The 26,484-nt window shown below is 40.9% G+C and overlaps 3 protein-coding genes across 5 annotated transcripts; all 3 read left to right on the plus strand.

The window, feature by feature from the left end:
• The first annotated feature begins 838 nt into the window (after positions 1 to 838).
• LOC121508249 (zinc finger protein 239-like) lies at positions 839 to 5,539 on the plus strand. Of its 3 annotated transcripts, none has more exons than XM_041784981.1 (4): positions 851 to 927; positions 1,350 to 1,421; positions 1,541 to 1,619; positions 3,829 to 5,539. In XM_041784981.1, exons 3-4 carry the CDS (start codon positions 1,602 to 1,604, stop codon positions 4,954 to 4,956), a joined length of 1,146 nt encoding a protein of 381 aa, XP_041640915.1. In that variant the 5' UTR covers positions 851 to 927; positions 1,350 to 1,421; positions 1,541 to 1,601; the 3' UTR covers positions 4,957 to 5,539. The 3 variants fall into 3 exon arrangements, with proteins under 3 accessions (XP_041640918.1, XP_041640915.1, XP_041640917.1); XM_041784983.1 differs by lacking the exon at positions 851 to 927 and adding an exon at positions 1,143 to 1,188; XM_041784984.1 differs by lacking the exon at positions 1,350 to 1,421 and having other exon boundaries at positions 839 to 927.
• A 537-nt stretch (positions 5,540 to 6,076) lies between these two features.
• On the plus strand, positions 6,077 to 7,500 carry LOC121508260 (histone H2B). The gene has a single exon (XM_041784994.1). It carries the CDS (start codon positions 6,094 to 6,096, stop codon positions 6,466 to 6,468), a length of 375 nt encoding a protein of 124 aa, XP_041640928.1. The 5' UTR covers positions 6,077 to 6,093; the 3' UTR covers positions 6,469 to 7,500.
• Positions 7,501 to 11,808: 4,308 nt separating this feature from the next.
• Positions 11,809 to 23,029, plus strand: LOC121507870 (GTPase IMAP family member 4-like; the record flags this gene model as incomplete). The annotated part of the gene is made up of 2 exons (XM_041784238.1): positions 11,809 to 11,896; positions 22,116 to 23,029. Coding segments are annotated over exons 1-2 (930 nt in total), but the record flags the coding sequence as incomplete, so codon positions are not given.
• Between the last annotated feature and the right edge of the window lie 3,455 nt (positions 23,030 to 26,484).

Genomic DNA, 26,484 nt, shown 5'->3' on the forward strand with positions numbered 1-26,484 from the left:
GTAATTTATTGATCATATTGATTAGATAGAGGTATCATAAAAGTTTCAAATATGATACAACAGGCTTTAAGGGGTTAATTCAGTTTTAAGAGGGCTACTTACTGCACAGATTACTAAAAATATATTTGTTTCTTTGATAAGAGAGATTATTATTATGGTTAAATATAGAATACCACAGCTTAACTTACAATGGACCAGGATTTTGCTGGCCCCAGAAAGTTCTCCCATTTTCCCCAATGGGCGGCCTTGTTTCTACATGACTAGGAGAGGAGATAAATTAGTTGAAATATTGATGTAACATTTAAACTGACCCAGTTTCACAGTTAAACAGGGTAAAATAAAAAGTATTGATGCATGTCCATGGAGGACTTCAGAACTTTTACCATCATTTTTTTTTCAGACACCTAGTCGTGACCCTGAAAACTGCTCCACGACCCACTTTTGGGTCCCAACCCACCAGCTGAGAACCACTGATGCAGAGGATTAAATCAGCCCTCATCATGGCTGACACTCAGATCTCTCAGTCAGGAACTGTCCTGAGCAAAAACAGACCATCAGAGCAGCTCCACACCTCCATGACTCCTGATTAATCCAACACTGAGCACCAAACCTCTGAAATGTTCACCAGGAAACCCTAAAGCCGGATAATTAAATGTTTAATTCATTGATTTTTGTTTTCATTTTCATAGAGTTGTGGAGATAACCCACAACTCTATGAAAACCCTAACCCTAATCCCTGATCTTTAAGGGAAATGTCCTCAGTGAACATAGAAACCTCCAGCAGGTGTCAGTATTTCCCCAGTAACGACCTACGCTGCTGCTTTACCACAGAGAAGAAGAGCATGCGCAGTACGTCACCATGGTACCGTTATCAGTGAAGATGGCGGTATCTGCGTGGCATCGTTGACAGCCTGATGGAGGCTGAAGGTCGGTGTTTATCTCTTTATTTTAGTTTTTATCTCCGTCTGTCCGTGTTTACCGTTTCCGGTTAAAGCCAACGGCAGCAGCAGTGTGACGTTAGCTCCCGGTGCTAACGCGTTAGCATGTTAGCTTCTGTCTCTGAGCTGGTGTAGTGGAGGGTTCTGTTACCGTGTCAGACGAGGTCAGGTCAGGACAGCAGGTGAAGGTGATGAGCAGTCAGGTAAACAGAGCTCACCTGTGAAGCAGGAGGAATATGGTGGTTAGAGGGTCAGTGTCTGAGGCTGAAATATGAATTTATCCGCTGTTATTACTGATAATTGAATAGAGAAATATTATGTTGATGTTGTGATCAATTATTAAACCATCATTTATGTTGTAAACTCAGTTAAATCAGTTAGTTGCACTAAAAACACATCTGTTCATTTCAGATGATCTGCCAGTGTTTGTCTTCATGCTTGATTATAAAAACTACAGGAACAGATCTCCTTACTCAGCCATCAGTAGGTTTTCAGTCCACAGCTTGTTTTAAAAACATTTAAACGTTTTTACTGACATTATGAGCTCTAAATATTAAACATGTTTTGGTATTTCCTCTGACCAGTCTGTTTTTTATTTTTAGACTGAAATGAGTCGACAGGCGCGTTTAAAAAACCAAAACTCACCACGAAGAAGCTGCAGAGATGAGTTCATCTGAAGAGGTGAGATCTGAAAGAAACACCACAGCGCCACCTGGTGGCCACTCTTTAATCTCACTGTTCCAGTGTTATTTTCATCAGCTAAAACTATGACTAAAAATGTTTGTTGACAGCCTTTTTTCCATGACAAAAACTAGACTAAAACTAACAAAAATAAATCTGTGATGACTAAAACTGACAAAAACAAGTTTAGTTTTCATCAAGATGACTAAAACTAGACTAAAATGTAATGTCGTTTTGTCTGACATTCAAAATCCATGATATTTCTCCACTGTGGGTAAATCTGTCAAAAACAACACATCTGTATCTATTCTGCCTCTCAGCTGTAGAAAGCAGGGACCCCAGGTTTGGCAGAGAACACTCTACCATGATTTGGTACCAGATTTAGGCAAGAAAATAAATGCTTGGACTAAAAATAAAGACTAAAATGTGAGGACTTTTTATAACCGTGCAAAGCAGATGGATAAGCCCATTTCCTTGTTCCTCACTGGTGAATCCATCTTGTTAAGCTCCCATCTGGTCCGTTTGGGCCCGGTTAGAAAGTGACAGGACCAATCAGCGACGAGGGGCAGTACTTTCAGGCACGGCGGAGTCGTTACGTAAACAAGCAGCAGTAAGAGCTGGTGCAGTTATGGAGGAAGAGATTAGCGTGGATGCTGCTAAAGCGCCAGTTTTCTTTTCAAAAACAACAAAAGTCGAGTACTTACATGTCTATAGTCGCCATGTATAGTCACGTGTTTTGTTGCTATGATTGGCCCGTAGAGATGTGACAGACAGAACGTTCATCCAATCACACTCCAAGTTTTTTTCAAACCCTCTGCCTTTTCTCAAACGTTTCTTATTGAAGCTTTCCCAGATGGATGTTTGAAACAAATCCATCTGGTGTGTCAGCTTAGACTTTTTATGGACTAAAACTAGACTAAAATGTTTAGAGTGTTCGTCGACTAAAACTAAAAAGGATAGAAATGACTAAAATGTGACTAAAACTAAAATGAATTTCATTTAAAGACTAAAACTAAAATTAGAAATAGCTGCCAAAATGAACACTGCACTGTTCAGATTCTAACATACAGCCCGACAGGGATGTACACCCATTTATTTTATTTTACCCCTCTATCTCATGAAAACCTGCAAGTTTGGGCCGTTTTCTCGTGCTCTGGAATTATTGACCTCATCACTAAAACATTAAAAAGGTTTGATTTTCACCAGATGCTTACAGCTTAGTTATCTGTTCTGGTATTTGGTCTTTCTTCTTGATCTTCAGGTTTATAGTAGTTTGTCTTTTTCTGTAAATACCTGCTTAAATTACCAGAATATTGTCTTTTGGTCATTTAAACTTGTATGAAAAAATATAGATTCCTTCTTATTATTGTTATTTGATACAGATTAACAAACAGTACTATTTTTGCACTAAGAAGCTCATATAAAAAGTCATATCTTGAATTAGAAAGATTTTTGGCAAACCTTAAAAGTTGTTGCTCTAAGTAGCTTATCTATATTGTGTAAAAGTAGATTATTGTTGAAATGTAATGAAAACTGTTATAATTTATTGAGAAGGGGTGTGATTAAATAAGTTTGCACCTCTTCCTGCTCCTTTTAAAACATGTATTCTTGATCATTCTTGTAATTTTTTCTCTCTCTTAAAAGTCTGTATGTTTCTTCTGAAGGTATATGACTGTTTTATATTGTTTTGGTTTTACATGTTCAAATTTAACTTCACTAAACTAAAATCTACTCTGGTTCAAATGTTTTTTGGTGATTAGTGAATTTTTTTTATCTTCTAGAAGACTGATTTGTTATCTGGTAAAAGTATTGGCTCCCCTCCTGATGTCTTATTAATTTATTTGCATATTTGTCACACTTAAATGTTTCAGGTCATCAGCTCATTTTGATATTAGACAAAGATAACCTGAGTAGTATGATGCTGATTTTGTTTAAAAGGACAAAAGCTATCCAAACCTTCCTGAACCAATGTAAAAAGTCACAGAGAAACACAGAGAGGCCAGAATCCCTGTGGACACTTCTCTGGATTATTGCAGATTATTCAGAGTAAATATTTGATTGGGTAAATTTTATTTTTAGGAAAATGTGATTTATTTCATCTTTTATTGTGGTTAGTCCTCTCTAAATTGTGTTTGTCTTCATTGACTCTTTGTCCAGGTTTGAGCTCAGTGTCTGTAAGTGTGAATCCGCATGTGTTTGTGTGTTCCAGGTTAAGGAGGAGGAGTCAGATGGAGTCAGACCTCATCAGTGTCGGCGGTGTGAGAAGTCTTTCAGTCGGGTCTGCAGCCTAAAAACACACGAACTCAGTCACTGTGAAGAGGAGCTGCTCTGCTGTGAGTGGTGTGATGCCAGCTTCAGCCAGCAGGAGGCGTACCAGCTCCACCTGCACACGCACGCTGCAGAAACACCATACCGCTGTGACCAGTGTGGGCGGAGCTTCAGCAGCCATGGCTTGTTTAAAGAGCATGTGCGTGAACACAGCGGAGTGTACCGGTGCGATCAGTGTGAGAAGAGCTTCAGCTACCTCAGCATTTATAAAATTCACATGAGAGTTCACACTGGAGAGAAACCGTACCGCTGTGATCAGTGTCCAAAGAGCTTCAGCTTTCTGAGTTCATATAAGCGACACCTGCTGAGCCACAGCGGAGAGAAACCGTACCAGTGCGACTTCTGCGGGAAAAGTTTCACCCAGTCTGGACATTTCAGCCTTCATCTCCGTAACCACACGGGGGAGAAACCGTACGAGTGTGAGACTTGTCAGAAGAGCTTCAGCGACCTGAGCGGGTATAGGATTCACATGAGAGTGCACACCGGAGAGAAACCGTACTGCTGCTCTCAATGTGGCCGCAGCTTCTCCCAGATGGGGAACTACAAGTCACACATGCGGATCCACACTGGAGAGAAACCGTTTCACTGTGAACTCTGTGATAAAAGTTTCTCTATTTCGAAAACATACAAGCAGCACATGAACACGCACACAGGGGAGAAACCGCACAAGTGTGAGGAGTGCGGGAAAGGCTTTGGCCGGATGAGTAACTACATAAGACACCTTCGAATCCACACAGGAGAGCAGCCGTACAGCTGTGAGCAGTGTGGGAAATGTTTCAACAGCTCCTACAGCTACAGCCGACACCTGCGCGTGCACTCTGGAGAGAAACCGTACTGGTGCTCTCTCTGTAAGAGGTTCTTCACCCGCTCCCAGTCCTTAAAGAAACATCGCTGTGTCCAGGTCGAAGGAGAGGAGAAGCCGACCGAGTTTAAGGAGGAAGGAGAAGAGGAAGCACTGAGCTGTTCACCAAACGGACTGAGCATTAGCGACCAACAGTTAATAAGTTAAACTGCAGAGCATTTATAACGGAGAATATAACAAAGGCTGTAGACCAGGGGCCCATTTACAGAGGTTAAACAGACTCTTAAAATAATTATAATAAATACTCACAGATGACTGAACATTGTCAGGTCAGCTGTTATAGAAATAAAGACTCAGGGTTGATCAAACCAGGGTTTCCTTAACTCAGCCTGAAATGAGCCACAGTCTTTAAAGTGATCAATGATACGACATAACAACAGAAGATAAACGTGATTAAAACGTGTACGTTATTTATCTATGAGAAATATCAATCTAAAGATTTTCTCAGCAGTTTGGGATTTTTAAATAAAAGATGGTGAATCACAGCTAATCAGTATTTTATCATTGTAACAAGGTTTTTTTTTGTTTTAAACAATCTCCATCTAAAAATGCAGTTTGATTACTCTGTGACGATGATATTTCCAAACAAATCTTCATGTTTTTAACAGTTTAGTTCAGTTTGTTCCCATGACGTTCAATCACTGCATTTATCCATCACAGTCTTTGTCAGAAAACTGAATATTTATTCAAACATAAGAAGTGTTGTTGAAAATAAACGCTGTACTGAAAATGTGGAAATATTTGGGTTTGTTTTTTTCATGATTTTGTTCTAAGCAGAAAAATCCCTGAAACAGTCCACTCCCCAATACTCCTGTAGATAAATACTCATTAGAACACATCCTCTTACTAAGTTTATCTTATCTCTATAAAACAAACTCTGGCTTTAGTTACTCTATAAATCAAACTCTGGCTTTAGTTACTGTGTATATCAAACTTTGCCAGTTAAAATGTTGAGAACAGACAGAAGTAAAGAGCTGAGGTGGTTTTGTTGTAACTCTGCAGCATAGAGATAACTTTACTCTGAGTTTTCTGAGTCTCTGTCCTCTCATGGATGCCAGCATGAGCCTATCTCTTTCTCCTACAGCTGTAGTTTTTTCTGGAAACAAAAACTGCAGTGAGACCACGCATGAATGGCTCAGCCAGTCACATGCAGGGGATGGCACAGCTCCACCAATCATAGCAGTTGAATGACACAGCAGTGTTAGCATACAGACTCTACATAAGCAGGAGCTCCCTCTGTTACAGGACTGTTCTCTGCTGAGAAACATCAACACTCATCCGACCATGCCGGACCCTCCGAAGCCCGCCCCAAAGAAGGGCTCCAAGAAGGCGGTGACGAAGAGTGCTGCTAAAGGTGGGAAGAAGAAGAGAAAGAGCAGGAAGGAGAGCTACGCCATCTATGTCTACAAGGTGCTGAAGCAGGTCCACCCCGACACCGGGATCTCCTCCAAGGCCATGAGCATCATGAACTCGTTTGTCAACGACATCTTCGAGCGCATCGCCGGGGAGGCCTCCCGTCTGGCTCACTACAACAAACGCTCCACCATCACCTCCAGGGAGATCCAGACCGCCGTCCGCCTGCTGCTGCCCGGGGAGCTTGCCAAGCACGCCGTGTCTGAGGGCACCAAGGCCGTCACCAAGTACACCAGCTCTAAGTGAACACAGCAGCTGACAGTCTAAGCCCACGGCTCTTCTAAGAGCCCCCACCTCCCACAAAGAGCTGCCATTCCTCTCAGAGACTGAACAAAGGAGAGTTGAGGAAGGTAACATGAACCATGGACTCAAACTGAAGCATTATACGGTTGTTCTACCTTCCCTCTGACAAGGTGAAGACCAGGATCTTCAGTTTTACCTGGTTTTACACCACTGACCTTCCATCCACAATGCTGGGATGATCTTCTGCATATCTGTCACATTGAAACAGTTCAGATCATCAAATAATTCTATTTTTACAATAATGCCTTATCTGTATGAGACTAGTAATACCTGGAGACCTCTGGTGAATTATATTCCTACAGGACGTCCCATCTGACTCCAATATGTCTGTGATTCAGGTAGAAGCTGACTTTGGCGCTCAGAGCCTTTAGTAACTGTAGCTCAGGTTCCTCCATGTCTCTGGTCTTTATTGAGATATTACTACACCTTGATTGGAGTCCACCTGTGCTAAATTAACCTGATTGGACATGATTCTAAAGCCCCGCCCCTCTCTATAGAAAGCCACACAGCTGACAATGAAATCAGAGCAGAAACCAAGTGTCAAAGGTCAGAGGAGCTGCAGAGACAGGATTGTTGACAGGCACAGATCTGGAGAAAACTACAGAAACATTTCTGCTGCTCTGAAGGTTCCCAAGAGAACAGTGGCCTCCAGAATTCTCACATGAATAACTCTGGACCAACCAGGACTCTTCTAGACCTGGTCACCATTAGGGGAGAAGGACTTTAGTGAGAGAGGAGACCAAGAACCTGATGGTCCCTCTGACTGAGCTCCACAGACCCTGGAGGAGATGAGACAAAGTTCTAGAACCATCACTGCAGCCTCCACTGATCTGGACTTTATGGAGGAGAGGAGAGATGAAGACTCCTCAGAGAGAAACAGGACAGACTGACTGGAGATGCAAAATAAAGTCTCTAATCTGTATTTCATGAGTTTTACTCTGAGGAGACTCTAACCTCCCTGTGTTTGTAGATTGATGTCAGTGTGATATTTATGATTTTAATTATGAATAAACGTAGAAAATAATATCCTATATTTCAGTTTTTTCTTTGCCATGACTGAGAGTAGACGGATGAGGATGAAGATGAATTTAATCGACTGGAGCATCAGGATAAAACTGAATAAAGGGAACGGGGTCTGCAGACTTCCTGATTAAGGATGTCCACCTCCAGGAAACACATGAGAGAGGACAGGTAGGATTCAGTCAGAGTTAACGTTAAAGAGACAAGATCAGATCAACTTCATAGTCCTAAAGAAAATGTGGTCAAAGAGCGAGAGAGTTGAGTTTAGACCTGTTCTAAATACAAAGGTCACAGAATCAAACCCCTAACATTTCAATAAAAACTGTTGACTTACCAATGATTGGAAAATAAAGGTTTATCAGGGTTTTTTTTTAACCTCGCTCCTCACCAGCCCCGCCCACTTCTACAAAACTGACAAACAAAGAAGAGTGGATGTAAATGAATGTATGAAGAGCTAACAGTGGTGAACCCTCCCAGGAGAGGCTGGTCTACCAACATTGACTCCAAGAGAACATGGACGACTCATCCAAGAGGTCCCAGAAGAACCCAGAAAAACCCAGAACCACATCTAAAGACCTGCAGGCCTCACTGACTCAGTTAAGGTCAGAGGTCATGATTCAACGATCAGAAAGAGACTGGGCAACAACGGCATCATGGGAGAGTTCCAAGACCAAAACCACTGCTGAGCAACAAGAACACAAAGACTCATCTCACATTTGACTAAAAACATCCTGATGATCCCCAAGACTTCTGGGAAATATTCTGAGGACTGAGCAGACAGAAGAGGAACTTTCTTTGAATGGAGAAAATATTAAGACATGGTGTTCCATCTTTGGCAGGTAGAAGGAGCCACACTCCACTCTGTTACTATGGGGAGCTTACAGTTGTTTCCAGTTGCTAACACACTAAAATGACATGCATAGCACAATTATTTAAACTGACACACAGAGAGCAAAACCTCTCCTCAAGTCTCCAAAACTCTAAACACATTTTCAAAATCGCACTTTTTAAATGCACTGAACACAACAATCTGACATAAAGTCACATTTGCCATTTCAAAACACTGCCATTGAAAATGACACTACATGAGCTAATTGGCCAATATGTGCCACCTGGCCAAGCACCTCAATGGTTAATTGTTAGCACTTCAGTCAGGAAGTAAGCACTATAAAAAGACCACAGGTGTGCACCTCTTTTTTTTTTTTTTTACAACAACTATATGAGAACTTAATAAAATACCAAAATGAGAATGAGAGGGGGAGGAAGAGTGAGAGGTAGGGGTAGAGCTGGTAGAGGAGTTCATGGCCAAAGAAGACAACAACTTTCAAATGAAACCAGAGCAACCTTAGTTGGCTTGTGCAGACTATGGAAGAGGCATGTGATGGGATTGATGTGGGTGCATTTCAGGGATGGATAAGGCACTCAAGGCACTTCCTCCCTCGATGTCTGGCAAGGGGAGATATTGCCTGTGATGTGGACGAGGCATTGTGGCCAGACTCAGCTGTGTGGCAGGATTAATTACATTTTTTTCCGATCAGGTTTAGGCACTATAAAAATGCAGCAGGTGAGTTCACCTGTCTTCAACCAAAATGGAAGGAGTCAGAAGAAGAAGAGTGAGGGAGAGAGGGAATCCACGGAGGAGGAGAAGGAGGAAGAGGAAAACCTGAAGCAAGAAGAGAACATGCTCAAAGAAGAAGAGGACCAAATTCATCAAAAAAGTCTAAACCCATTCAAAGAGTTTTTCTAGGCATGGCAGTGGAGGGTTCAGTTCTCCAGCCCCGGGCTCAGGTACCCCTCATTCAGCCCATGGAGGAGGCCTGTGACCAAATCGACGCCACAGCTGTGTGTAACCCCTGCTGTGTCTTTCTGCTGGACTATGAAGGATGTGTCTCTGTCTCTCAGTGTTTATGGTGCAGGAAGGACGCCACAATCACACAGAAGTTGCTCTCACTCTGGTCTGCTCTTTAATTCTGGTGCACAAACATCAGTACTGCATCGTGCACATGCATGGGCTCATTTATATCTTCAGCATAGGAGCATTTTCCTTTTTCTAACAATGCATTTGTGCTAATGAAATAATTCATCTTTAACACACTGTCAGCTGAGTGATCGTACAGTGGAAAAATACATTTAACATAAGTACAGAGAATGAGGAGCATTTTTCTGGCATTTCATATATAACAGATAACAAATAATATTTTAAATAAAACTTATCTATTAATGAAATGTATTTATGTTTCTCATACTGTCTCTCCAACTGTATTTAAACTTTTGGTTTAATCCCAAACAATGACAATTTTAAGAGCAACTTTATAATGTAAAACTCACATTACTTTGCCTACCTGGTGCAAAAACATCAGCACTGCATCGTGCACCTGCATGGGCTCATTCATTTCTGTACTATAGGTAGCCGACAAGGTAAGCTAGTTAGTGTTAGCTCGGCAAGTAAACAGAGAGCAACACGGGAATAAAGTTACTATTTGTACACATAAACGTCTGTAACTTTCACAAAGTGTTCTCATCATGTTTATGGTCAGAAAACATGCTGGTAAAAGCTTCTACAACAGTTTTAAAGCATTAAACAAGTTAACATCGATCTCAGCATTAGACACACACACCTTCAGCATAGGAGCATTTTCCTTTGCTGAGGTACGTACGGTGGCCTGCTTGGAGCCCTACTGCTGCAGTAGCACGATTAACCCACCAGGTGGCGACAAAGTAACATAAATATGGCAAGCACATTAATTTTGGAGAAATTCAACAAATAGGGCATTTTTAACTCTGTTACATGTGCAAGGATGGAGTCGACATTCAAGATGGTTCTTCCCACGTCGTCTTGCCAATGAGGATATCACCTGTGATGTTGATGAAATTCTCTGGCCAGATCCAGTGAAGTAAAGAGATAATGTCTAGTATTTTCTGTTCTGTTTTTATTGTTGTTTTTTTCTAAACATTTTTGACTGTAAATGTAACCTTTGCTGGATACAGTATTTTATGTTTGTCTGATATTTACTGAGTTTACAGTGTTATGCACACTACTGTAGTAGCATGAAAACTGGGACATGTGTTGTTGTGATTCTCCATGCTGACATGTTGACTGATTTGGGTAAATGGAGAGAAATACATTTTCATCAGTCTGCAGCATCGGTCTTGTGTAGTGTTTGGTGAATTTATTGTATATTTGCACTTTCTCTGTGTGCTTCACTTACAGTACTCTTATCCCTGAGCAGTAGAACTGCTGCTGAAAGTGTTTTAGGTTAGCAATAGCAGTGTGTAACTGGTTCAAACAGAACTAAGTCATATGAAACGTGTGTGTTTCATATGGTAACAAAATAGGGTTTACTATAAATTAGTGTATATTTTTTACAAAAGTGTTTCATTTTGCAAAGGATCTGAGGTGTTCTGCTACTTGTGTGTGTGGTTGTGAGAATTGTGTGTAGTGTTTTGACAAAATGAGCCCTGTTTCCAAAATTGTGTTTAAGCAATTGCAATATGTGTGTAAAGCAGAAAACGTGTTTAGAGTTTTGGAGACTTGAGGAGAGGTTTTGCTCTCTGTGTGTCAGTTTAAATAATTGTGCTATGCATGTCATTTTAGTGTGTTAGCAACTGGAAAAAAATATTTTTCTTGCATCTTTTTAAAATGTATTTTTCTGCAATTTTCTTCTTCAGTTTACTGTTTTTTGTGAGCATATTTTTGTTCACTCCAATGTAAATATATCTGCTGTGCATATGTTGCACTGACTTGTTTGGTGAAAAATAGAAAAATAAATGTTTCAACAGCATATGTGTATCTGCAAATATTTCTGTGCATTTGAACAATCTGAAGAATTTTCTTCAATTTGAACTATTTTAGTATTATGGCAAGCATACTAAAGATGAGAGTGCTTTTCATTGAGCCCAACAGTGTGTAGTTGGTTACACAAAAATCTGGTAGTATGAATGAAGTGAGTGCCATTTGGTGCAAAAGTTTGATTTTGATAATGCTATATGTAGTTTTGGTTGCAGTGCTTCTTTTTGCAGGATATATGAGGTATTTTGCAGTTTGGGTGTGTGGTTTTGAGGATTGTGTTAAGTATTTTGATAAAACCAGCCTAGTTTGCAAAGTTGCGATCTAGCAATCAGAAAAAAACTGTACAAGACCTGTTGATGGTGAGGAAGTAGAGAGGCTGTGGTCTGTTGAACTCTCAGAGCAGAGGGAGGGACTGTTAAGTCAATATAACAGCTCTGAATCATCTTTGAGTTAAGTCAAACTGATGGTTTCATTCTGATCGTGGCATCTTCATCCTCTCTTCACTGCTCTACCTTTACCTGACCAGCACTGAGGACAGTCCAGACATGGCTACTAGCTCAGGTAAGTCCTGGTTAGACATCTGTGGTTTAAAGGCAGAGGTGTCAAAAGTATTCACATTCATTACTTAAGTAGAAGTATAGATTCTAGGGTTTAAAAAGACTTTGGTAGAAGTTGAAGTGTCAACTCAAGCTTTCTACTCAAGTAAACGTATAAAAGTCTGTGGAAAAATATCTGTGATAAAATGCTGTCTATCTTCTATCAGTCCTTTATTGAAAAACTTTTGACATTTTCCTTTGTTTGCTGGTTTGATGGTCTTTCTGTCAAAGACAAAAACGGTCTGTATCGTATTGTTAAAATCTGCTCCAAAATAACGGGAGACCAGCAGAGAGATCTGCGCTCTCTGTGGGAGAGACGTGGTCAGAAAAGCTAAAGGAATCATCTCCCAACATGACCAATGCAGTCTTCCTCAGAGTCACAGCAACATCACGTGAGCACTCTGAGGAAGACTGCAAGTGAGCAGTCGAAACTGTCCGGTAAAAAAGAAAACACTCTGGTCTGTTAAAAGAATTGAGTAGAATGTGACCACATCCTGTGCTCTGAGTTTACTTTAATGTAATATAAGGGGGGAAAAAATGCCGTTAAGGACAAAAGTTTACGCCCTCAGGCTGCCGCTTTCTCACGCCCTGTGGGAGCACAAACCGTTATTCTAAGTCTTTCATTCCTTCTGCCATCAGGCTGTTAAACCTTGATAGTAGTCTCATGGACTGACAGCTTAATTGTGGTTTTTTTTTTTTGTTTTTTTTTTGTTTTTTTGTCCTTGTTTGGCGCCGAACCACATGGTGGTTAAAACCCTGTTCTTATGCTGGTGGCTCCTTCGTACATTCTATGAATGTAAACTCATGATGTAATCCATAACGCACCTTTGGGTATTTTATTATGTTCTCTTTTATCTGCTGCTATTCTTAAATGTGCACTATAATCTGCCTGACCCTGAGTGTCATTACTAAAAGGGTCACATGAGGGTCAATGTGTCAATGAGCATCTCTGTCATGTACTGACTTTTATTTATTATTGTCTCTGTTTGCTGTTTGTGATTGTATGTACGGTCTGGGCCGACTGCAAAAACTGAATTGCCCTTTAGGATAAATAAAGTTGTCTGAATCTGAATCTTAATCTGAAAAGTATTGGTTTCAAAACTACGTAAAGTATAAAAGTAAAAGTAATATAAGGGGGGAAAAAATGCCGTTAAGGACAAAAGTTTACACCTGTAGTGCACTACCCCACCTCCCCAAAAAAACATTTTTCTAAAGGCCATAATGACTATAATGTTATATTAAAATGTTAATGTTGAAAAATTTAGGATGCCCCTGCTTCAGCCACATTTATGCCCACTGAAAATGAACACATTTTAGTACAATGCAAATACATTCAAGAACCATATATGTACTACCAACCTCCTCGCTGGTGATTGGTTGGGACATTTTGCTCCAGTTCTCTTGAGTCTCTGACACGGACATCTTTGTACTAGGCTACATTCGTCTGCTATTTTCTTGCTGGAGTGTGATGTGATTTGTGTCGTGTGCAGGTGTTATGGATCACGTACAAACCAATAGGGTGTCCGAATGGTATTATGTTTATACTTCTCATCCAACCACAATCAAGCTCACTCTATCCGGATGATGTGATCTGGATAGGTTTTGGGGTTTCTTTATTTGTGTTTTTTGAATGAGAACAAGCTGAAATGAAATAGGAGTAACGAGGCTATTTTTAAAATGTAAGAGGTAGAAGTAAAAAGTAGGCTGAAAAATAATGACTCCAGTAAAGTATAGATACCCCAAATTTCTACTTAAGTAAGGTAACAAAGTATTTGTACTTAGTTACTTGAGTCATTGATGGGGGTGTTCACTGAGAGAAACTGTTAAACCTTCATTTCATCTACTACTACTGTTCATACATCGTTTCAGTGTACCTCGTCCTAACTTTTTTGGTTCAGGTGAACCTACAGACTCTACCTGCTGCAGCTGTCTGTAATCATTTGGTCATATTATCAGACTGGTTCATATTATTCTAGTGTTAAAAACAGCTGAGGATTGTGTTGGTGGGGAAGACCGGGACTGGGAAGAGCGCCACAGGAAACACCATCCTGGGTCGAGAGTGTTTTGAGTCAGTGTGTTCTCCAGAGTCTGTGACTGAGGAGTGTTCAAGAGGCAGAGGTACAGTGGATGGACAGAAAATTGCTGTTATCGACACTCCAGGCCTGTTTGACACCAGATTCAGTAGACAGATGATAAATAATTTGTTCAGACAGTGCATCACGTACGCTTCTCCTGGTCCTCACGTGTTCCTGGTGGTCATCAGGCTGTGTAGATTCACTGAAGAAGAGAATATGACAGTGGAAAGGATCCAACAAATCTTTGGTCAGGCAGCAGATAGATACTCCATGGTTCTCTTTACTGGGGGGGACCAGCTTGATTCAACCATTGAGGAGTTCTTGGGTCGAAGTCGTGCTCTGCAGAAGCTCGTGGCCCGATGTAACGGCCATTATCATGTCTTCAACAACAGCAGCAGAGATCGCTCCCAGGTGACTGAGCTGCTCCAGAAGATCAGAAATATGGTCCAGAAGAACGGAGGGAGTCACTACACCAACGAGATGTTCCAGGAGGCTGAGAGGAAGATTGAAGAGGAGCAACGAAGGGGAATGGCGTTGCAGGTGTATGAGGGAAGGATGACGGAGAGGCTAGAGGAAGAAAGAGCGAATCATGCAATGATGATGGGGTTGTTTGGGAGGATGATGACGGGCATGCTTGGGATGATGACGGAAATACAGGAAATAAATCTTGAATTGGCAGGAGAGTTAGCTGAGGAAAGAAGTCAGCAAAGAAGTCTGTTGACGATTCATGTCTGTGTTGTAATGTGATCAACTGAAGGCCCATGTTTCCTCTCCCAGTCTCCTCTAAAGCCACTCAGAGTCTAATCGATTCTTCCCTGTCACTATCCCAACATTCCCTGAAAGTTTGGTGACGATCTGACTTTGCGTTCTGGAGTTATCTTGTACACATACAAACAAACAAACAAAGACACAAAGATACGGAACCCTTTACATAACCCCCTGCAGATTTCATCGGTGTGAGTAACAACAAAAAGACAAACGTATGTATAGCATCTATTTGTGCTCTTAACCCGGGATTGTTATCAGGAACGGCCCGATTGTTATGCTGTTCTTTTCCAAGTGTGAGCCTCACAGGAGCGTCTCTCAATCACACAAGCACAGAGAGATGTGATGAGAAACAGGAGACTGTTCTTGTAGAGTGAAGTGAGGAGAAAGGAGAGTGGAGTGATCTACTAAGTAGATTGTTTGGGATAAGAAGACAAAATGAACTTGCTGGATTTACGAGAGTGGAGTGAGGTGAAGGGAGAATGGAGTGCTAAGAAAGTGCAGTTAAGTTTCTAACAAAAAAATACAAACAAAAAATGTTCTGCTCTATATTTGCTGTGTTTGTTAATTCTGTTTGTGTGAGAAAATCCTTCGTGATTTTTTTATATTATTATTTTTTTCTTTTTTTTCTTTAGGTTATTTTTAATGGGTTCAAATGTAGTTGAGATGCATAGAGGCCTAATGGCCATCCAATGAGATAATTGTTAAGTTGTTGGTTGTTAAAAATTTGGTGAAGGATATTTTATTCTTTTCTTATTTTTATTTATTATTATTAATATTTTCTGTTTCCCCCCTGAAGGATTGTGAACCTTATTTTGGTCAGGGGGTTTGCTTGCCTCAGTGACCCTAGGAGCTATACCAGCAGGAGCTTTGTCTTCAGGTGGGACACCCAAGCTGGACAGGTCTTATGGTAGAGGCCTGAAAAAGTGCAATCCATTTCTTAGGGGTTTGACAGCGCTAACAACGCAATCCCATGACAAAAACACTTAGCAGCAACAACAACAACAAAAAACATGCTGGAGCATGATGTGTACGCATGCTGACCCCTTCACATTTCTGCCTGCCCCCTCACATATGCATGCCTATAACCGGCCCTTATTCCGTTCCGTTCCGGGTCGGGGGGGGTGGTTGGGCTGGAGCCTACCCCAGCTGTCAGTTGGTGACAGGGGTACACCCTGGACTGGTCGCCAGTCAATCGCCGGGCTGTCACACTGAAATGTTCCAGATCATCAAACTAATGTTAACATTAGAGATAACCTGAGTGAAAACTTAAGTCAGATTAAAATGATGACTTCATGTATTAAGGGGTAAATCCATCCAAACCTGGCCCTAAAGTCCAGACTCTGACTAGACCACTCCAGAACCTTCCTTTAGTTTTTTTTCCATTCAGAGGTGGACTTGCTGGACTGTCTGGGATCATTGTCCATTTTTATTCAAAGTTCAGATTTTTGTGTTTTTTTCTTGAATCAGATGTTTTATTTTTTTCTCACAGCTCTCTAAAGATTTGTCATCACTGTCTAAAGGATGAAACCTTGACTCGTGGTTCTTAAGCCTGATTTTATTTCTTTGTCTTGTTTTATTAAATGTATTGTAAATGATTTTATTATCTGTAATCATGTGATGGTGTGTTCCTGCTGGTTGCTGTTTAATCAGATCTTTAGATTCCTGCTATGAAGATTGATGCTGTTTAAAACAATGATGTTATATCCTAGTGAAGCAGAAATAAAGACGGGATCCTGAAACCAGACTCTGAAGAATCTTGTCTGTCTGAGATTTACTCTGAATGTTTAGATCAGTGTTAGTAGATCTACAGTCTGTTCTTAGTTGGGTTGGTGGGTGAGGGAGTGGTTAGCTTGGTTGAACCACATTTGGTTCAAAGACATGAACATGTGCTCTGTACTGATGATTTTAGTGTTTATAATCGGCTGTGTGGATGGCTAAGTTCACCTCAGAGTCTGAGGAAAACTGCTCTTTAGATAAAAATGCTGACGATCCCACAGAGAATCAGTAGACTAGTGTTGAAACTAAGAAAGTGTGTTTACATCCCTAACTTCTCTGTAGAGACAACGTCCCATCAGAGACTCAGGACAGATCTTAGAGTCGTTTATTTACTTCAACAGAGCAGCTAAAGGTTTACAAAAACATGAACAAAAGAAAAAAACTGAGCAAATAAACTAAAATAATGAAGAAATTAATTAAATGGTAAAAAGAAAAAAAACAAGTACAAATCATCTAAAATATTCTCTAAAGCCTTCATAGAAAACTAAGAGAGTTTTTGAGGATACAGTTTCTGGACCATATAATCGGTCCACATCTCCACTAGTGGACTCTGCTTTCATTAGACAGTCAGAGCCATGTGGACTTTCAGATCCTCCAACCAGACCAGTCTAGTTTTTGTGTAGCACTTGGTGGCTCACATTCAGCCCTCAGTAAGTGAAGGCTTTCCTCTCACTGAGAGCAGCTACAGCTCCAGACTTTTTAGACAAAGTTCTTCAGTTCACAGAAACTGAAAGTTCACTTGTTCTGCTAAAAAGTCCCTTGTGGTTTAATGTTTACTTCCTGTGCTGCTGATGCAGCACCTGCAGAAGTGCCTCAGTAGCAATGAAACATTCCAGGGACAGAGGAGAAACAGGACAGGGAATATGAAAGATAAAAGTTTTTTATTCTGACCATGCAGGGCCCCTGTAGATGAGTCTCAAGAATCAACACAGCTTCTCTCTCTTCTTTTCTAAAGTACTGCAGGCCCACTGACACACACACAGGCTGGTGTTACAGCAGTAGACAGATGTGCTCTGAGTTCTCACAGCCTGTGAGTGACAGGAAACCACAAACCCTCACACTACAGGATGTATGAGTGAGTACGACGCTGCAGATTCAAGTCAGACACGATTAAAACAGTCCTTGTAACTTTTCAGTACTCACTGTTTGATCCTGGAGCTCGTAACGGTGGACCAGACCACAGAGGACACTAAGACCAGGACTACAGAAACTAGCTACAGACTTAGGGGCCCACTTCTCCACAACTGACTGACAGAGGAGAGTGGATGTAAATGAATGTATGAAGATTGCTGGTAGATCTAACAGTGGTGAAGGAGAGACTGGCCTACCAACGTGACTCCAAGAGAACATGGACGACTCATCCAGGAGGTCCCAGAAGAACCCAGAACCACATCTAAAGACCTGCAGGCCTCATTGACTCAGTTAAGGTCAGAGTTCATGACTCAACAATCAGAATGAGACTGGGCAACAACGGCATCATGGGAGAGTGCCAAGAACAGAACCACTGCTGAGAAACAAGAACACAAAGACTCAGCTCACATTTGACTAAAAACATCCTGATGATCCCCAAGACTTCTGGGAAATATTCTGAGGACTGAGCAGACAGAGGAGGAACTTTCTTTGAATGAAGGAGAGACTGAAACGTGCTTTTCCATCTTTGGTATGTAGGGGGAGCCATACTCCACTCTGTTACTATGGGGAGCTTAAAAGAGGAAGTAGAGAGGCTGTTGACCGTTGAACTCTCAGAGCAGAGGGAGGGACTGTCAGGTGAAGTTAACGGCTCTGAATTATCTCTGGGGGAAGTAAACTGACGGTTGCACTTTGAACGTGGCATCTTCAGCCTCTCTTCAGTGCTCTACCTTTACCTGACCAGCACTGAGGACAGTCCAGACATAGCTCCTAGCTCAGGTAAGTCCTGGTTAGACATCTGTGGTTTAGAGGTTACACTCTAAAAATAATTCAAGGGCTGAGTAAATGTAACACTTAAATTGAGGTATTCTTAGTTAGTTAAACCAATGAACGTCATTATTCTGAGTATTTGGGTTAAAATGATCAGTATTCTTCAGTAAAACTCAAACATGAATCTTTGAGTGAAATCTACATATTTTAAATGAGTTTATTTAATTTAAAGAAACTGTTTAAATGTCTTAAGTCATTTCTGTGTTTAAATAATATATTTGAGTATATACAATGAAAATTTATCAATTTTAAGAACAAAATGTTAGACACTTCTGCTCAGTATTATAAGAGACTTGACTCTTCTACATAAAGAAATTGAGTAGGTGGGGGGGAGGTGAATGAGTGATGTCATTCTGTAATGGTTCTGATTCAAACGGTGCAGTTTTGGCGGGAACAGCTACTCTCAGTCTGACCAGATTAAGGACTACAACAAGACTGGAAAGTACTTTTAAAAAATGTTATATTTTACATACACAGCATTTACAGAGGCAACAGCTACGCACGCTGTAAGACCAACCAGCTGGAGGTTGTTAAAAAAATAGGTTGTTTTTAACTTAAAAATCCAAAATAGATATTTCAGCTCTATTTTTCTGAGTTGTTGAACACATTATTAGTTTTAGGCAAACAGTACTCAGTCATTGTAGTTATATTTTGTCCCAGGATGCCTTTGGGCATTAGACACATTTGCACCATGAGTGAGGACACTAAAGGCCCATTTATAGTTACGTATGAAAACAATGTTATTGTTACTGCTCATACTTCCATGTGTCCTTTATGTTGGTATGGATGTTAACCAAGACATCCACCGGGGGGCAGCCCAGAGTCAAAAGTTTATGACAACAACAAACTCAAAAACAAACATGGTGACTGTGGAGGAGGTATTGATAATGTACTCTTGCATTTAAGACAAAAACTCGCACAACATTTCCGCCATTGTTAATTCTTCTTCATGTCTCACTAGAGCTATGCATAGGGTAGTGACAGCAACACTGCCCCCACAGTTTCTGGTACTGCTCCGTTTGACCCATATCCGTAAGCTTTATGGAAACGTGCAGAAATACGGACCAAATAAACACGAAGCATGGACAGGAGGCTCCGTCTGTATCCGGATCCATATTTAACGTTGGGCATAAATGGGCCTTAACTCAGGGAGATAAGTTCTGCCTGTAGGGGACAGGTAGGAAACACAGGCTGTTTTCGAATTGGCCTACTGCATACTCCTGCCAAACGCAGTATGCAGTATGTATTGTGCATTGCGTACTGCATTCGACAGTAGTATGCTGTATGACTTCCAGTTGGACGTTATTGTGTAGTATGCTTGGCCCGGTTTAGCTGATTTCCGGTAGACAGAGATACGTCATACCCTGGTCAATATTAAATGACGCTACAGTGTTTTCCATCCATTTATGTACAGAAAAAATCTGGGAAGTATTTTTAGTACCTCCGCCAAGGAGGTTATGTGATCAGGTGGGTTTGTTCTTTCGTTTGTTAGCAACATAACTCAAAAAGTCATGGACGAATTTTTATGAAATTCTCAGGAAATGTCAGAAATGGCATAAGGAAGAACTGATTAGATTTTGGGCCTGATAAGGATCACTGTCTGGATCCAGGAATTTTTGAAAAGATTCTATACTATCGGGAGATAGGGCTAATGGCTGAGGTCTGCGCTGTTACCACTTTACACCAGGAGATGGCGGACATGAGTAACTTATTCAAAGTTTTGGAGTTTATAGAGTTTGAGAGACGCACGCCCGGTCAAGGAGACGAGTCGGAGCGTAACAGAGAGAAAGACAGCGAATTGTAGCGAGAATGCTCACAATGCTGGGAGGAATAGAGGAATATTCACCCTCTGCCATGACTCCCACACATAGCGAAGCCAATGCTTTGCCTCACCATGTCTCCACCCCACCGGAGAGGGAGTAATCGGCGAATTAGATTTTGAGAGTGACCCGGATCACCGTCTGAATCCAGGAATGTTTTTAAAGCATTCTTCACTATTGGGAGATAGGGCTAATGGCAGAGGTCTGTGCTCTCTGAGTGCTTTTCTAGTTTGATTTTTCTGGATTTTTATAGCCGCTATTTTTAGCTTAGCATGTATAGCATAATGAAAGGACACACTTGACAGCACCTTTCTGGCCGTTACATAACAGCAAAACAAAAACAACCGTGACCTTATTACAACTTATTTCGCTATAGTACATGTTAAAAAGGTAAAGGTAAAAGGTAATGGCACTTTTGTAACTGTTAGCCACTCCTGTGAAAGTTCCGCCGCTCTCCGCTATTACGAATTCTGACCTTTGCATTGTGGGTAACAGTAGGCGAAGCACACTGGTCCGATGCATACTGTGAAATTTTTCAGGTATCCAGGTATTTTTGGCATACTGCAACTTTTGCATTTGTTCACATACTGCATACTACATTTTGGTACACACTACTAGTATAGTAGGCGAATTCGAAAATGGCCACAGTGAATGGTAAACTGAAGATGATGGTAGAGAACTTCCTGGTTCACAGTGAACTTGTCACTTATTGTGGTTTGTAGTCACTTAATTTGAACTACATCGGTGGGCAGTAATTGTCAAAATCAAAGTACTTGATAGAAAAAAAGGTTAAACTGCGGTTGATTTAGAACACATAGTTTTATGAAAAGTACCCAATATAACCCAACATGAATCTGTGAATAATCATTACTCAAAAATATCTGTCTACCACCTAAAAACTTTGGTGTAATCAGTTTCAACAACAACAACGAAAAAAAAATAGAGCAATGTGTACTTAATTTTGTTGTGGTTCCTCTTTATTTTTCTCTAGGTTTGCAAAATATTTTGAGTACATTTACTCAATTTAATTTGTTCATTCTACTAACTCAATTTATGCAGACATCATTGAAGATAAATGCAAGTTAGATTTACTCATTATTAATGATTTCTTTTACTTAATTCCAAGGCTTTGAAACCTACTTAATATTTTTGAGTGTAAAATGTGTTCATTGATTTTATTAAGTAAAGAGCAGGGATATTTTTAGAGTACAGTCATTGATGGGGGTGTTCCCTGAGGGATACTGTTAAACCATCATTTCATCTACTACTACTGTTCATACACCATTTCAGGGTACCTCGTCTTAACTTTTTTGGGTCAGGTGAACCTACAGACTCTACCTGCTGCAGCTGTCTGGAACTGTTATTCTTTGGTCATATTAGTAGACTGGTTCATGTTATTCTAGTGACTCTGAATGACAATAAAAAAATACATTATTTATACATATTGATATATTGATATTGACTTGGAATATCAAAGTTTCATACCTGTATCCTTTATAAATGTATTCAGGGTGTGAATGACTGGGGGGTCAGGTTTGTGAAACATTTAGCTTTTGATAGAGACGGCCTCCTAAACACTAACGAGTCATCTATAATACTGGCGCTGCTCTGTACAGTCCATTACTAACATGGAATGATGACCAGATCTATCTCAATGATGCCAAAGCTATCAGGGACATGGCAGATACATTTAGCCCAGATCTGTCTCAAACATGGCACAGCTATCAGGGACATAGCAGAGAGTTTTAGCCCCTAATAACCCAGTTTTGCTTATCCTTTTCTACAGGAATCATAATGAATAACGAGGAGCTGAGGATTGTGGTTTCGGGGAAGACCGGGACTGGGAAGAGCGCCACAGGAAACACCATCCTGGGTCGAGAGTGTTTTGAGTCAGTGTGTTCTCCAGCCTCTGTGACTGTGGAGTGTTCAAAAGGCAGAGGTACAGTGGATGGACAGAAGATTGTTGTTGTCGACACTCCAGGCCTGTTTGACACCAGATTTGATGAAGAGATGTTAGAGAAATTAATCAAACAGTGCGTCACAGATGCTGCTCCTGGTCCTCACGTGTTCCTGGTGGTCATCAGGGTGGGTAGATTCACTGAAGAAGAGAAGAAGACGGTGGAAAGGATCCAACAAGTCTTTGGTGAGGCAGCAGATAGATACACCATGCTTCTCTTTACTGGGGGGGACCAGCTTGATTCAACCATTGAGGATTTCTTGGATAGAAGTCGTGATCTGCAGGAGCTCGTGGCCCGATGTAACGGTCATTATCACGTCTTCAACAACAAGAGCAAAGGTCGCTCCCAGGTGACTGAGCTGCTCCAGAAGATCAGAAATATGGTCCAGAAGAACGGAGGGAGTCACTACACCAACGAGATGTTCCAGGAGGCTGAGAGGAAGATTGAAGAGGAGAAACAACGGACCCTGAAAGAGGAAGAAGAAAAAAAACACAAAGAAGAAGAAGAACTTCACAGGAAAATAAAGCAAGAATATGAAAACAAGACGAGGGAGTTAAAAGAGCAAATCCAGGCTAAGAGAGAGGAGGAAGAGGAGAAACAACGAATCCTGAAAGAGCAGGAAAAGCAATTCAATAAAGAAAAAGCAGCTTTAGAGAGGAAACTAAAGCAACAACAGGCAAAAGAGAGGAGGGAGTTCAAAAAACAAATCCAGGCTGAGAGACAGAGACAGAAGAGGGAGAGAGAGCAGGAGAGGGAGGAGAGAGAGAAGGAGAGAGAGGAGGAGAGGAGGAGGGAGAAGAAGAGAGAGGAGGAGAGAGAGGAAGACAGGAAGAGGATGAGAGAGGAGAGAGAGAAGGAGAGGGAGGAGAGAGAGAAAGAGAGAGAGGAGAGAGAAAAGGAGAGAGAGGAGGAGAGGAGGAGGGAGAGGAAGAGAGAGGAGGAGAGAGAGGAAGACAGGAAGAGGATGAAGGAGGAGTGGGAGCAGGAGAGGAAGAGGATGAAGAAGGAGATGGATGAAGAGATTAAGAGGTTGAAGGAGGAGAGAAAAGACGAGAGTATGGCATTGGTTGAGAGGAGCAGGAGTATGGATGTGGCGGTGTGCGATGAGATAAGGCAGCTGAGGCGGGACTTTGACGACAGAATGCAGAGGTCAATGAACTCGCCTCAGAGCCTCAGTTACAGTTATACAGATGCAAGAACAAGCAACACTGAGTTTAATCTTTTTAGATTTTAATTCTAAGTCTTTCTTGCTTTAGAGTTGACTTCAACCATAAATATTATTCTATAAATGATTCCCCACCATCACACACTCTACCCTACCCCTCTGACACATCCAGGTGTAGAGTCCTGGGTCTTTATGAGTGCAGGGGTAGGGGGAAGGTCTGTAAAAAGTACATTTTGCAGAAGTCCTGGGAGGCCAGGCATGTCATTAATTTTACTTCATTTTAATGTGATAACAAGAATTTTGTTTCAGAAGTCCGATGGTCAGCCCACAGCCAATCACAGCTCTTTCATTCAACAGGGCGGTCCATAAAACTATGACCTGTGTTGAGAGAATCGACTTTATGTGTTATCAAATTATTTTCAATCAAAAAAACAATTAATTCACATCGCAACTTTTAAACACTTGACCAAAGTCAGGTTTAACAAGACAAATGTTTTATTTTATTTCTTATGCAGTTATTAAGCTTCTCTAGTTTTGTATGTGCACATGTCTATAAATAGACCATGATTGCTGCTGCACCTGCAGAACTGAAACTTTGCTGACAGAAGGTGTGTGAAGGCACAGTGCGACTTCTCCTGCAGGTGTCGCATCACAATCTTAGAAAGACAGTTTGGTTTGAATGACTCTGCATTTCTACAATACCTACAGTTGAGATCCATTTTTAAAAAACTAACATCAAAGGGTTAGGGTATTGGGAACTGCAAGCATCCTTGATGGTAAACTGAGGAATGCTGCTACTGGGCGAGGAACTGTCTTAAGTATGTATAAGATATTAAGTCTATCCCTCCCTGATCGCACTATTTCCACCACACTACAATGGAAAGGTGACATTGGCTCGTCCCTCACTTCAGATCAATGGGACTTAATATTGAAATGCTCAACATCTATGTCCAACTGTGTTAGATATAAAATTATTCAAATGAAAATTGTACACAGAGCTTATATTACACCACATAAATAAAAAAAAAAAGATCCAAATGCCTCCGAACTGTGCTGGCATGGCTGTGGTAGGCTTGGTACTCTTATGCACATATTGTGGTCCTGCCCAGTGGTTAAACATTTTTGGACTGAGGTAATAAATGTTTTAAAGATAATATTGAATGTCCATATTCCACAATGCCCTGCTCTGTGTGTATTGGGAAATAGATTAGAAAATACACACAGTCGAAATACACAACCTATTGTCGCATTAGCTTTTCTTTCTGTAAAAAGGACAATACTTATGAACTGGAAAACCCGTAAACCAGACTGCTGTAATATACAGAACTGGCTAAAGGATTTCTTGGATTTACTTTCGATGGAGAGTGCAGCCTCAACCCTCAAAGACTATGATAGTGGACTAGGTGCCAACTTGGTGAACCCTCAGTTTCCAAGAACTGTCTAAAGTTGAAAAGGACGGGACTTTCCATGAAGATACGTCAGTGGAACCAGGTATATAAAAGGGGCCCCTGGTTGCCCATCGGGTCTCTTGCAGATTCCAACCTGTTGGCTCGACTGGCGTGCACCTGAGACCTTCTGTGGGCGATCGGTGATAACACCTATCAGTGGAAAAACCACTTAAGGGTCGTTACTACTTGTGAGTGGAAAGGAAACCCCTCTACAAAAGAGAGTACTATAGAAGCTAACAAGTACAACGGCTATTCAAAGTCAGGGAGACCCATGCTGGTGTTTTGCTCCCTGAAGGTAGCATTAGCTGATTAGAGTTAACAGTTTCTGTGGTCCAGGGTGGAGAACTAAATCAAACCAAAACCTATCTTTTGTGGTTTCAACTCAATGTTTTTTTTTTTTTTTTGTTGTTTGTTTGTTTTTTTGTTTTTTGACTGTTTTAAATTTTCTGGTACCAAGATTTTCATGTTAACATATATGTGTTTTTGCTTTAAAATTGGTTTTCACATCATTTTTCATCCATGGAATCATTCAGAAATGTTCATGTAATCCATTTTTGTTGGTGATGAATTTACTTTTACATGTAATCTGTTCAATCTGACAATTTGATTATCAGTTTGGCGTTTTGAGTGAACTGATACATTTTTGACTGAGCTGCAAATACAATATATATATATATTTTCAACCATATCTTAGTGGGATTTTGTCACTACATTTGCTGGAGTAACCTTTCACACTTCTGAGGATTTGAATTATTTCCTTTTTATTGTGGGATTATTGAGGACGCAAATTGATCTTCAGGAGGGAGTTTTTCTTCAGACCACACAAGGCCCCCGTAGGTGAGTCTCATGAGGCGACATGGCTTCTCGCTCTGTTCTTTTCTTAAATACTGCAGGTGCGTTGGGGTTGGTTAGAGCGGTAGAGATGTGTTGTGCTCTGAGTTCTCGCAGCACGTGAGTGACAGGAACCCTAACACTACAGCAGATACAAGTGAGAAAGGAGCTGCAGATTGAAGTTAGACAGGATGAAAACGGTCCTTGTAACCAGGGGTGGACTGGGGGGAAAAAGTGTCCCGGAAATCATTGACAGACCGGCACATTTAATGAGCGGTATGGGGGGCCAGCCAGCTGGCAGCACACGTTTCATGTAACATGATGAAAAAAATCTATGCAGTTGGTGTTTTGACATACAGTTATCAGTAAACTAAATAACCCAGTTGAGTAGCGTACAAAAATAAGTCTGCAGTGATTTTAATCAAGTCAAGTCAAAGTTTATTTATACAGCACATTTAAAAACACCCTTAGTTGACCAAAGTGCTTTACAGGTTTTGACGTAACAGTAAAAGCACAATAAATGACTCACAAAAACACATGAAACACATACTGATCTAGCAACATCAATATCAAAGAGAATGTCAAAATGTCAAGTTCAACTTGTATTAAAAGCCAGTGCAAATAAGTGAGTTTTCAGCAAAGATTTAAAATGATCTATTGACTCAGCAGTTCTAATGTTCAGAGGTAAACTGTTCCACAGTCTAGGAGCAGCCACAGCGAATGCCCTGTCACCTCTAGTTTTAAGACTGCACC

The sequence above is a fragment of the Cheilinus undulatus genome, linkage group 4 (genome assembly GCF_018320785.1).
Source record: "Cheilinus undulatus linkage group 4, ASM1832078v1, whole genome shotgun sequence".
NCBI classification, from domain to species: domain Eukaryota; kingdom Metazoa; phylum Chordata; class Actinopteri; order Labriformes; family Labridae; genus Cheilinus; species Cheilinus undulatus.

What these genes read in the sequence shown, in the direction of transcription:
- LOC121508260 (XM_041784994.1), top strand. Translation starts at nt 6,094, where the DNA reads ATGCCGGACCCTCCGAAGCCCGCCCCAAAGAAGGGCTCCAAGAAGGCG.